This window comes from Mastacembelus armatus, chromosome 15 (genome assembly GCF_900324485.2).
Source record: "Mastacembelus armatus chromosome 15, fMasArm1.2, whole genome shotgun sequence".
NCBI lineage: Eukaryota > Metazoa > Chordata > Actinopteri > Synbranchiformes > Mastacembelidae > Mastacembelus > Mastacembelus armatus.
In genome coordinates, this window is record NC_046647.1 from 12,872,763 (window position 1) to 12,885,554 (window position 12,792).

General features: G+C 41.1%; 1 protein-coding gene across 3 annotated transcripts in view; it reads left to right on the top strand.

The window, feature by feature from the left end:
• Positions 1-12,792, top strand: part of wdfy4 (WDFY family member 4) — a 38,109-nt gene that overhangs the window by 5,238 nt on the left and 20,079 nt on the right. For 2 of the 3 annotated variants that reach the window (XM_026309071.2, XM_026309072.2), the window contains exons 7-39: positions 32-221; positions 452-612; positions 1,680-1,912; positions 2,002-2,141; positions 2,389-2,519; positions 2,787-2,876; positions 3,009-3,199; positions 4,129-4,799; positions 4,959-5,052; positions 5,127-5,341; positions 5,492-5,547; positions 5,690-5,918; positions 6,069-6,145; positions 6,228-6,446; positions 6,672-6,850; positions 7,483-7,714; positions 7,987-8,138; positions 8,212-8,323; positions 8,403-8,593; positions 8,694-8,846; positions 8,988-9,061; positions 9,432-9,596; positions 9,720-9,814; positions 9,912-10,008; positions 10,115-10,317; positions 10,449-10,615; positions 10,691-10,810; positions 10,893-11,072; positions 11,152-11,310; positions 11,717-11,843; positions 11,953-12,104; positions 12,240-12,478; positions 12,581-12,696. In XM_026309071.2, coding sequence (XP_026164856.1) covers positions 32-221; positions 452-612; positions 1,680-1,912; positions 2,002-2,141; positions 2,389-2,519; positions 2,787-2,876; positions 3,009-3,199; positions 4,129-4,799; positions 4,959-5,052; positions 5,127-5,341; positions 5,492-5,547; positions 5,690-5,918; positions 6,069-6,145; positions 6,228-6,446; positions 6,672-6,850; positions 7,483-7,714; positions 7,987-8,138; positions 8,212-8,323; positions 8,403-8,593; positions 8,694-8,846; positions 8,988-9,061; positions 9,432-9,596; positions 9,720-9,814; positions 9,912-10,008; positions 10,115-10,317; positions 10,449-10,615; positions 10,691-10,810; positions 10,893-11,072; positions 11,152-11,310; positions 11,717-11,843; positions 11,953-12,104; positions 12,240-12,478; positions 12,581-12,696 — 5,610 coding nt within the window. The remainder of the gene's footprint in view (positions 1-31; positions 222-451; positions 613-1,679; positions 1,913-2,001; positions 2,142-2,388; positions 2,520-2,786; positions 2,877-3,008; positions 3,200-4,128; positions 4,800-4,958; positions 5,053-5,126; positions 5,342-5,491; positions 5,548-5,689; positions 5,919-6,068; positions 6,146-6,227; positions 6,447-6,671; positions 6,851-7,482; positions 7,715-7,986; positions 8,139-8,211; positions 8,324-8,402; positions 8,594-8,693; positions 8,847-8,987; positions 9,062-9,431; positions 9,597-9,719; positions 9,815-9,911; positions 10,009-10,114; positions 10,318-10,448; positions 10,616-10,690; positions 10,811-10,892; positions 11,073-11,151; positions 11,311-11,716; positions 11,844-11,952; positions 12,105-12,239; positions 12,479-12,580; positions 12,697-12,792) is intronic. The other variant, XM_026309073.1, reaches the window with a different exon arrangement.

The following is a 12,792-nucleotide window of genomic DNA, read 5'->3' on the forward strand; positions in this document are numbered from 1 at the left end:
CTAATATAGAAGATCATCTTTGTCTTATTAGGCAAGAACTGTCTGCGTATCTGCATCCAGAACCTGTTGCACATCAGTGCGGATTTCCCAGGACCGCTGCTAGCTGAGGTGGCTGTGGCTGTGTTTAGTTTTGTTAGAGATACCTATTCGCTCAGTCCAGCCCTCTTTATCGAGTTTGACACCAACAGCGGCTACCAGGCCCTTGAGAACATCCTGAAACGGTGAGAAAAAACGATGCGAAGAGACGAAGAATTAAATGACTATATTTCAGTCAAAGAGGTTTCTTAAAGAGGATACCCGTATTTAAAAAACAAAATGCAAAGGCATCAAAAGTATTATTTTTGTTCCTTTGGTCTTTCTTTTAAATACAATGAAAAATAATTAGTAGTATTGTTTGCTCTTCATCATTTATTTAAACTGTTTTGTCTCTTACCACTCATACCACCATAAGCTGTGAGGAAGGCGTGTCTGCAGATCAGTTTCAGCCTGTGGAAGAGCTGCTGCATCTCATTGCGTCTTTCACCCAGCTTGGACAAACTGAGCTGAAAGTAGCTCTTTGTGTCACCAATCCACAGCCTCCAGGATTTAAGTTTGACCCACCACTCACCAGTGGTAAGTCTTCACCATAAGTTCTGCATTGTTATTCTCTTGTCCATGTCCCTAATAATTTCTAACAGTTGATTGACCTATGACAATAAACCCAGAAACCATCCCACCCAAATGCATTAATTATTATCACTTGTATGCCTGAGTACAGATAGGATTAGGGAGGGCTGTGGGGACCCAAATAACCATAGCATTTATTCTTCTTTTGCACTTTTGCCCTCATATAACCCATCCAATCTCCACCAGCCCCTTTGCCTAGTTTCCCACAGACCCTGCTTTCCACTCCCCCACTGCTACCTTGCTGCAGTGCACAACACCCCTCAGGTTAACAGGAAGCTGAGGTGATTATGTCTGGGATGATAAAGTGGAGCCTGTCCCTCTAACTCTGTTAGGATGCCCCACATCCATTCACCACTGGCCTACAACAACCAGCCATCTATCATAGATACACTCACTCCCCCATCCAACACTCATAAATAGAATGTCCATAATAAACACACACATACCTATCCAAACATACACACACACTCATCTCATCAAGGAATACATCTCCTTCCAGCAGAGGTACCAAGGGTTGTTTTGTTCTGATCTTATTTCGGTTTGTGATGCAATTTTGAAAATTAATCCTGTTACTAACCAAGTATATATTTATTCACGTCAAATGAACATAAGTGCTTTGGCTCCAAACTCTAAGACTCTGCTCTGAATATGTTGACACTCTAGCAAACAAACTCTATCAAGGCGGATTATGCTGCTTTTATTTTTCCTTCATGCAGATTATGTTGTTTATTTCCAATTTGTCTATGTATGTATAACTCAGTTGTCTTATGAGATTCACTGTGTGCTCTGTGTTAAAGCTTTCCAATTTACTGGTTTTCCTTTTTAATATTTGTGACCTTGCCACAGTATTATTTGATTAACTGAGCAATGAATTCAAAACATTTTTGCTACATTGACTTCAGGCTAGCTTAATATTTGACTGAATTTAATATGATGTTAAGATAATTATTCACACCATTCTCTATTCATGACCTTTTGAAGGCACAAACCTCCTAATATATGTTTGCCCCCAGGTTCAGCAGTAAAGAACCTACAGGCTTTTCACCTGCTGCAGGCCTCCTTGTTGCGTTCCCAGGATTCTCTGCTGTGTTGCCAGCTTCTTCGAACGCTGCAGACAATATGGGAAAGGGACCTGGCTAATTTCTTTCTCTTGGAGTGGACTGTCCAGTCAATGACCCAGCTGGCTGCCTGTGTTTGGCGTAAACCAGTACCTGTCCAAAAACTCTTCTTTTCACTGCTAGAGATGGTACGAGTTTGACAGGAAAGTCCCTGTCCATGATTTTACTTTTATGCAACATCCATACAAAGTCTGATTAAATGATGGGTTTCCTCCAGGTGGTATTTAAATTGAACTACATTCCCCATGAGACCTTGCATGCATTGCTAGGTGTGCTGAAACAGTTATGGGCTGGGACACTGCCTGGAGGGGTGACAGGGATAGAGTTTGGAGTGGTGGCTCTCAATTGTTTTCATAGGTGAGTAGTGCTAGTTAGTAACATATTTGTTGAACTGTTCAGGATACTCCTGCTTTATTCTGAATGTATTCTCTGATGCAAATCAGAATGTATTATTTTCCTCTCAGTTGACAAGTTACAGTAATTTAAGTTGAATGATGAAGTTGCCACTAAATTTCATTTTAATTAATAACCAACATCACTGGTGACATTTGCTTGAAAAGTGCTTTATATCTACCCTTCATTCTCCTTCTCCTTTGCTCTGTAGGATGACAGTGCACAGTGGTATGTTAGGGGAGGTGCTGAGTGACTGGGGCCTCCTGGAACTGCTGCTTGGAGAACTTCGCAGGAGAGCTAAAATCCTCAGGAAGGCTGGAGTTGTCTCCTCACCTGAAATAAGTATGAACCAAAATAGTTATTTCCTTAATCTCTGATGCAATCATGATTGTACAGGTACTAAAGGTAAACAGAGTTATTATTTGCAAAACATATCACACATTAAATATACCCAGTCGTGATTCAGTACTTTTGATTTTAAAATTACGAAATTTGATTGTGGACCTTTTGTCCTTGGCCTGCAAGTTTGGCTCAGCAGTCAAATTTCACTTGCAAAACTACTTGTATGTCCACTCTGTAATTTGCCTCTGAAATTCTTGTACATTTTAGAAGACAGTGTGGAAGACAGTGAGAGACTGCTCACTACCTGCATGCTTCAAGTTGTGTCAACCCTTACTTTGCGTTCAATCAAAAACACAGGTATATATGTATACATACATACAACTTCATTAATGTCCAATCTTTAAAAACCCTGTCACACTCTGCAATGATTTTGTGTTTTGTTTATTAATGTTAAGACTAGAAACTGCTGTTTCTGCACATGTGTTCCAGTTTCAGTGCGGGACCTTGGCATGGTGCCCTACATAAAGATCTTCTTGGATCAGGATCAGTATCGAGGTCCCACCCTGAGCATTTTGGAACAGCTAGCTGAAATTAACCCAGAGGAGTTCATGAGTACAGCCATAGGAGCCCTCTGCTCTTCTACACAGCAGGAACTTAGGTTGAAGTGGGACCTTTTGCAGGTACTTAAATTTTACATGCACCCACAGCAACGGACCACAGCACACACACATATTCAGAAATGCTCAGACATGCAGTGAACTGTAAATGTAGTCTCCACTCTCCATCAAATCATAACAAATTGTAATGCACTTAAAACATAATAAGCTAGTGAATTTATTTTCTTAGCATGCAGGACCCTGATTACATTATAGACAAATGCAGATTGATTTGCTAAAACAGGTTTAGGTGTTAACTCTGGATCAATTTGATTAGGCAAGCAGTCTGGTGCTGTGGCACTCTGAAGATTACCACCTCTATCAGATCAGTGAATGGGACAGAGATCTGATTAAGCCTAACTAAGTTACACACCTATTGTATGTGTCCGTTTTTATAGATGGCAGCAAGAAGAGCACTTACTTGCAGATATTGTGTGTAGTCACTGTGTGTGAGTGTGCACACGCTTGTTTGTGCATGTATGCAGGAGCTTGTAGGTGTGTTTATGCGTGTGTGTGTTCTTTGTTCTAACATGGTTAAAGCAGGTGGCAATCAGATTGGCTACGACCTGGGTTGGCAAGTGTTGAGAGTCATTGTTATTACTCCAGTTTCAGTTAATCACATTTCCCTCTGCGTTCTGCCTCACACATTACCTACCTGATGGATTAGCTCTGTAAATTGAATAAAGCTAATGTGATTTTGTTCAGCTCCAAAAACTAGTTACCAGAAATGATTAATGATATATCTATACGTTTCATCTATTTTTCATGACATTGTTTTAATTGACTAGAGAGATGCCTTTTAAAACTAAGGCTTGGAGCAAACCCTAGTGCCAAAATCCACTCTTTTAAGATTAGTAAACACTGCTTTGTCATGCACAGGATGAGGAATATGTGTGTTTGCACATGCTTGCTGTCCAAAATGACCTGTCGGACTTCCCTCTTCTCTATTTCAGTCTGTGTTGAAGGTGCTGGAGAGCCCCAGCAGCTGGGATGCTTTCAGGAGAGCAGGAGGCTTCACCGGACTGCTGTCTTTAGTGATCGATATGGAAGGAGCGCTGTCTGACCCTCCTCAGGGAGAAGTGTGGCAGGCTGTAGGGCATCAACCACTGCTGGACCTCATCCTCCTCGCTCTCCACATTCTGGCCTTGGCTGTGCATTTTCATACAGTAAATGCACACCATTTTGAGGCTGGTGGCTTTTATGAAAGGCTGGCAGAAGCTCTGCTCCACCTGGGCTGCTTCCACACTAAAGACCATGAAACAGGGGAAGGGGATGGAGAGGAAGGTTCCTGCCCCAAGACTGCAGAGAACAAGCCTCCTGGAAAGAGCTTTCACCAGTTTGTTGATTTAGCACAGACTCCTGAAGCTCCCTGCTCTCCGTCCACCAAGCAGCCATATCTCCCTGTCACTCTTCGGACATGCATAAAGCTGCTCTCTTACCTCGATCAGTTCGCCACAGGGACCTACTCTTCACAGGAATTAAACTTGGGACTTGAACCTGAGCATGAGTGTGACAATAAAGAAAAAGTGAATGTACCACCATTACATGAAGGAGAGGACCCACAGGGAAAGTCCAGAAGCACTGCACCCAGTATTTGCTCTGTCTCCACAGACTATCAGTACAGGTATATATTTCTAACCATTTGGTGGGGGAAAACTTAGCTATATTCCCATAAAATGAATCTCCTCTATATTCAAATCTAAATTGTGGTGATGGGTGGGATCTCTCTGTGAGGAGGATCTAATATGTTATTTTTGTTTTGTCTTTTTTGCTTGGCTTACAGTAAGTTTACCTGTGATCATATTATTGCTCATCCAGGAGCAATCCGAGTTATAATTACTCTCCTCCCAAGAGTGTTTGCTCCCCAAGACCCACAGGTACCTTTTTACACTTAACATGTTAGTGTTTCTAAATGATGTAGTATATAATAAAAGATCTCCCTCTTTCCCAGCTCTCTATGGAGGTCCAGTTGTCGCTGGTGCACCACATTCAAGCCATAGTCAAGCCTGAGCGAAACCGCCAGATATTGTGTGAGGGGGGACTGGTCTCCACACTTCTGGCCCACTGTCAGAGCATATTGCTGGCTCCAGCCCACCCACTACATCTACCTGTCACACGTATATTGGAGAAGCTGTCCTCCCAGGCCATCACACATACAGACTTCAGGTCTGACATTCAGTATTTTAGGTTCAGACATTTTTTATTGGAGCACAAATAAAGAAGCAATTTGATTTGTTCATTGTTAAAATATTTTCTCAATATTTGTGGAAACATGAGAATGTACTATATCTATTGTGTTCTTTTTTTCCTCCTCAGGAAGTTCCTTTGTTTGGCAGACCCTCTAATGTGCTTGGCAGACAAAACAGCTGATGGTAAATATTTGTTTTCTGATACTAAGTGTCTTTCTCTTGCATGCTTTTTACAGAAAAATGAAATCTTTTTGATTTTTAACTTTTAAACACAAACATGACACATACTGGATAACACACTGGATTTTGTGGATGTTGTTTCTAGCAGCTTACAGTTCAGAGGCAGATGCTTCATCAGGTCCTTCAGTGAAGAGAGTGAAGCGGACCTTCAGCTTGTTACAGTCAACTGGCAGTGAATCTTCTTTTGGTCCTGCAATCCCTGTACACCAAATCATCAGCCTGGTGTCTATGACATCACCGCGCACCTTCAGACCACACCAAGTCTCTTCCTCACCTGCTTTTGTAGAGTTTGACATGAGTGAGAGCGGATATGGGTGAGTCCTTGTTTAACTGGGTTTCTGTGAGTAGAAGACTTGACTAAATGTATTTTGACAATCAATTTGTTGAAACTTGAGAGTGTTATGGATGATATAAGAACACCATTTATTCACCAATTTCCTGGCTGGTGACTTTATGCTTTACAGGTGCCTTTTTTTGCCCTCTCTGGCCACGGTCAAAGGAGCGACGGCTGATTCAGTCTCGACAGGTGGGACTGGGGGAGGTAAGTGATGCATCGAAATGTTTCATTCTCACATATTTGTAAATAAATCTAAATGTCTGATCCTGTTGCTGTTATGTTTCAGACTGCCGGGGTTTTCCTCCTACTGCTGGTCTCTCATTTTCCTGCTGGTTCCAGATCAACAGATTCAGTTCAGCTTGTGACTCCCACCCAATCCGTGTACTGTCAGTGGTTCGCCACATGTCTCGCACTGAGCAGCAATACATCTGTCTGTCAATCTCCTTCTCAGCCTGTGATGGCTGTCTGGTCATCTCCACAGAGGAGGAAGCATTTACATACCTGGGTAAGAGCAATAATACTTTGGACAAGATTTACCCTTGGTCAACTTTACATAACACTTATTGATTGTCACATCATTATAGGAGAATTTGTTTAGTTCAATAGGTTTTCATATCGTCTGTCTGCTATTTCTTATCAAGTGGCTTTGAAGCAGGACTGCACAACAGTTACATCATTAGTTTATACTGCAGACATTGACTGAACGCCTTCCTCTGCATTTGTTCAACAGATATGATGGAACCAGAAGTTTCTACTCCCACTTCTTTGCCTACATCACTGAGGTTCAGCTGTTTCAGCATGCTGGTCCCAGGTCAGTGGCACCATCTGGCTGTGGTCCTGGCCAAAGATGTGAAGAAGAGCTGTCTGACCTCACTCTACTTGAACGGCAAGGCAGTAGGGACAGGAAAGGTATGACACGATGAGAGAGACTGAGGAGCTGATGATTGAATTTCTTACTCTATCCCTAATGTGGCATTGATGTATTTGGATGTCTGACACATTCATGAGCAAAAAAATAATGCCTGTGCACTTTCTTTTTTATGTACTGTATCTATATTAAATTCATCTCTTTCTCATATAAGCAAAGAAGCATAACAAAGCAGCAAACTGATAAACTACTCATTTCTTAGTAGTCAGCATGAACCTACCATATCGGCTGCTATGTAAATAAACAAAATTTAAGCCCACATGCGTCAAAGTCATAAACAAAAGATAAACTGTGTAATAAATCCATAATGTACAGAGATAGATACTGAAAAACAAGCAGACAAAATAATCAAACAAAAAAAAAAACATTCCTTAGTGAGGCACAGGTAATAGTGTAGAGTATTTCATTCATGCATTGTTCTTTCTAAATTAAATAACAAAAGAAATTATTTAATAATATTAATAGTTTTAACATATATGACATAATACAGAGTGTTGGTTGCGTGTTTGCCAGCATATGTAGTTCAGTAGCTTTATCGTACCCTGCAATAAACATATCCAGCTCAGCACAGAATCAAAAACTTGAAAAAACTGTCTGTGAACTTTTTTGGCAGATGAGGTATATTCAGCCATTCCCTGGTCATTATGTCTCCATGGACCCCACAGCTGTGATTGATGTGTATGGACTAATAGGAACACCAGCGCTGTGGAAGGAAAACGCTGCTCTAGTGTGGCGAGTGGGTCCTTCCTACCTTTTTGAAGAGGTCTTGAGCCCTGAGGCTGTGGGTGTCATATATGTGCAAGGCACAGCCTACCTGGGCAACTTCCAGGCTCTGCACAATATCGGTGAGTCACAGGATGTTGCTCAAGATCTCAGTAGCATGTCTTTTGTTTACTTTTAATAAGTCATGTTATAATTGTATTTTAGTGTGGTTTTTGAGTAACATCCTCCTAGAATAAGATTAAGAATAAATATTAAGATTAAGAATTAAGAAGATAAGATTAAGAATAAAATATTAAGAAAACTTAAAAGCAATATTTCTCTTGATATTCTTTATGACTTGTGTAAAACAGTTCTTTACTGAACTTTGTTGGCTTAGCTCTCTGTTTGTGTCCAGGCCATAATCCAGATGCTGAGTCTCACCCACTCAGGCTGGTTACTGAGGAGAGGATCTCATTTGGCATCAACCCAGCTATTTCTACTTTAACAACTGTTGTGCAGATCAGAGAGGATTACAATGAGGTGGACTGCAGACTGATTGCTAAAGAGGTAAGGAGAGTCAATGCCAAACCTATATTTTGTTGTTTTTCTACAGAGTAACAATCGTTGTGTATAATTACAGATGGGAATAACATCTCGGGATCATGCCACTCCTGTTTTTCTTGCTCGTAACCTCAGCCGGCACCTGAGTGGTACATCTCGCACAATAGGGGCAGCCCTGGTTGGACATTTTGGTAAATAAAGCATTATTTTGAAAACTTTATTTCCTCTTCAGATGATTGTTGCAGGCACTTCACGACTTCCTCCTTATAGGTGTGCGTACATTCACGCCCAGTAGTGCATCCAGTGGTTTGCTATATGTTGGTGGACCTGCTGTTGTTCTCAGTCTCGTTGCAATGGCACCAGATGATAGCTCTCTATATGCAGCTGTTAAAGTTCTCCTTTCTGTGCTGGAGACTAACTCTGCCATGCAGCAGGAAATGAACCGCATCAATGGATACAAGGTGTGTAGGCTCATGTCTTAATTCACTAGAGTAGCTGCATATTATGACTGCACACAGACTTCAAAATCTGGTACCTCACTGTTTTTTGTTCTCCCTGTAGCTCCTAGCCTTTCTGCTGAAAATGAAGAGCAGTCTGGTCAGTTACAGAACCTTTCAGCTGGTCCTCTGTCTCTCAAGTTCATTGGACTTGAGCTCTGGGTCTAGTTTCCTACAGAATACACCTGCTTTTCAGGCTCTACTGTGTGACCTGGAGGTCAGCATCCACATTTTAGCATAAAAGATTTAGAGAATGGATAATTTTTGTTGACTGAATATTTATTTGTAAGGTTTTTAATTGTATTTGGTAGCTAATTGTTAAATATTTAATTGCTCTCCTTTTATACCATGTTTTCAGGTATGGCAGAACACACCAGATAATCTGGACCTTTCCGTTCTGAAACATTTAGCTGAAGTCCTGAAATCCTCAAGGTAATTTTCACAGCGTTTGACCAGACTAAACTGAAATATATTTTACAGTGGCTTTGATCAAATTTATTAACTATTAACATTATTAACTGACAAAGCCAACAAGTTAACTAACCCAATAAAGAGACTCTTGTTCACTATTGATGATAGATTTTATTGACTGTTCTGTCAACAGCTGCAGCAGCCTGTCATCAATATCACAGAAATGTACAACAGAAATAGTCAAGGGAATGTTTGACAGAATCAATTACAGTGGCTGAAGAGAAGAGCGTGACCGAACGTATTCATGGATTGCTGAATTAGATTATCTGTCTGAGGGAACAGATTGTGATTGATATAAATGCCCTTTCTGGTTTTCTCTGTGGAACCTCAGCAGTGACAGCAGCTGGAGTGCAGCGGTCATGCACAGAATGGGACTGCTACCAAAGCTGCTGTTTGAGCTTTCTGATCCTGCTGTGACTGTTCAGAAGGTTAAGATCATTTCTTGTGTCATCACATCCCTCCTGAAAGCTCACTTCACCCCTCTGGACGTGAGCAGGTAGAGTGTGAGAACACACCAGCTACGACAAAGTGCTCCTGTCAATTTTCACATGAAGATATTACATTTTAAATTTTTTTAGGAATTGATTTATATATAAAACATGTCCTTTTATTTGGTCAGACTTGGTCTCTTTCTGGTCTACACACTCCCTCCTCTTAGTAATAAGACTGAAGGTGAAGAGGTTTCTGACAGTGATCTTTCAGAGGATATGCCAGGTATACTACTGTGTATAACAGACAACAATATCTTACAAAGTACATTACTGTACATGTCTTATTAATGCCTGTAGTGACTGTCTTCTCCATACTATAGCTCTGAGTTCTGGTCCAGCCACTCTCGTCTGGATCCGTAACCAACTGTTACTAGTGGTTTGTGAAATCTTCAACTCGGAAAGCTTTCTAATCAAGGAGTGAGTAGCATCTGTTACTGTTTAGCTAGATCAGAACTGGAAGTGCCATAATGCCACGCCAGAAACGTGAACTGAATTAGTCTGTCATGTTCTTATTCCCCACTAGTCAACAGAAGGCCTTATTTGATTGCCTGGGCAGCGATTGGTTCCTACTCTTCCTACAGCCCCATCTTCACCCTTCCACCTTGAAACTGGGTCTTGTCCTGCTCACACACTTTCTGTCATGTCCCTGCCATCAGAACAGCTTCAGAGCGGGGGTGCTCCCAGGAACACTGATAGAAGGCATGGAGGAGCCCTTTGCTGTCATGGGTATATAAAGTTGATATGAAGCATACTGAACATCTTAAATTCACACTCATTTGACGTTTAAGTCTGGTGTAATATTTTAGTGTCTTACTTTCATCCAAAATCAACGTCAATCATTGATTTCTTGTCACTAGATAACCTTCAAGCCTCTTCTTGGGCCTATGAGTGTCAGAGCACCACATGTCCAGGCTTTGATGTTCTTCAGGGGATGCTCATCAGACACTCTCACCTGCCTCAGGTATATGAAGCCATGGCTGCTCTGCTGCTGGGAAAGAAGGCCAGTCACACAGCTGGGGGAAAGGTGAGTAACATTTCGTTTAGTAAATCATCTTTTTTTTATCATTCCTGTCATAATGCTCCTGTGTGTCATCTATAGGAGCATTTGGATGATATCCTGCAGTCACTGATTGACAGCCAGTCAGAAACTCCTGCTCAGCAGCTCTGTGTTGAAGCTGCTGTAATACTGGTGGAATTAGTTAAAGTCATCATCACTCAGGTAAGAACATAATTATTACAATATTACATCTTCTATTTTTCACCACAAATTGATAATATGTAATACTTTTATATTTTAACAGTCTGTTCCCCCACCAAGTCACATGTCAAGCACTGATGCATCATGGGAATTGCAGCTCCCAGCAAGTGTGATGCAGTTCCTTTGTCTTCTGCATAGTCTCCGGCCAAGAGACCCACTGTGGACATCACCCGAGTTCCTTCATGCACTTGCTGGAATTGTATACCCTTTCGACAGTTCAGAGGTTTGTGCTTTACTTTGGATTTATGAAACCATGATAGTTTTTATTTTATTCTATTCACTAGTCTGGTAATTTCTTTCAGGGTATAGGGGAGGCTTGTGGAATGAGTGCGGCCGAGGACATATTCAAGACGCATCAAAGGAAGAAACCTGTGTGCGACTTCATCCGAATACTTTTAATGGACAGTTTCCTTAATGTTTCTGTCAATACCAACCTGCATCCTGTGGTTCTGCTGTTGGAGGTGAATTTACACATACACATATTTTGGTAGTTCATGGATGACACACATGACTACAATGCATACACATTATTGCCTAATGCATTCCCAGAGAAAAAGACTCTTAAGTGTACTATAATCCTGTAAAACTCTCATTTCTCCAGAAGGTGCCACTCTTTGCTCAGTTACTGAATAGGGCAGGACCAGGGTACTGTTGATAAAACCATTTACTGCTAGGAGAGAACACCAGTAGGCCATGAACTCATGATGATGTGATTGTTTTTAGCTGGCCGAGCCTAACCTGCAGTCAAAACGGCACAATAGAAGGCAGTGTCATTAAATATTACAATTTCTATGTATATATGTTATTATTTCCAAGCCAAACCATTTCGTTATGTTTTCTAAGTAACAAACTACATAAATGTCCCAGTTTTCCCCCAGTGGAGCATCACTAGAACAGAAACAGAGTTTCCAGACTGAGCTGCTGGAGTTGATCATTGAAATCATTCACATTCTCGGCCAAGAGGAAGAAAACACCACTCATCTCAACTTACAAGGTAGAACTGTCATGCAGGACTTTCTCTTTGCTCAGATTGGGCTGACCAGTTTCATGTGCAACAAATGAGTTTATCGCTCCTATTTTTTTTTTTTTTTTTAATCTTTCAGACTCAAAAAATCAGATGCCTGAAGGACAGATGGGCACACTGATGGAGAATGTGGTGTTCTTTACTAAAACTTTGCTGCAGAAACTTTACAGTGGAATGTTCTTGGGAAACTCGGAAAGTTTACTCAACTTTCTTGCAGATCAGATTGTTGTGGTGAGACAAACACACAATGAGACAGGTTCATGCAGTAGTTCACACACAAATAGATACTCAATATGGATATTTTCTTCACCAAAATTCAGACGTATTTGTAGCAGGATGTTTTGGTCATCTGTTGTGTACTTCTAGGCTTTGGAGAAAGGCCAAACTCAGAAAGAGAAGACAGTGTCCGCCCTTTACTCCTGCAGCAATAAAGTTCTGCTTTACTTCTTGTCTCAACCACGGCGTTCCCAAGAAGAAAAGGAAAGGGTTATCAGGACGTTACAGACCTTTATGGGATGCTGGGATGTTTTCATGGCAACTTACAATTCAAATGTGAACTTTATTACATGCCTTCTTCATTGTCTGTTACTGATACGATCTGGAAGGTAAAAGCCAAACCACAAACCCATATGCATGTAGAAAAACATGTTGTGCAAACTGTTCAAGCATTCACTATTAAATCACATGAAACTTTTTTTTTTCTGTAGCTACCCTGAAGGCTTTGGGTCTGTGGCACAAAAAGTGCAGAAAAAGAAATCTTCATCTCATGCTACCGAAGCAAGACGTTCTGAATGCCTCAGCAATGGAGCAAGCAGTAATACAGGTATAAGGCCCAGCACATGAGCGTTCAATTACTTTCATCACACCAGCCTGGGATTTTTGTCTTAATGGGTCACTGGAGATTTCAGATCAAATGTGT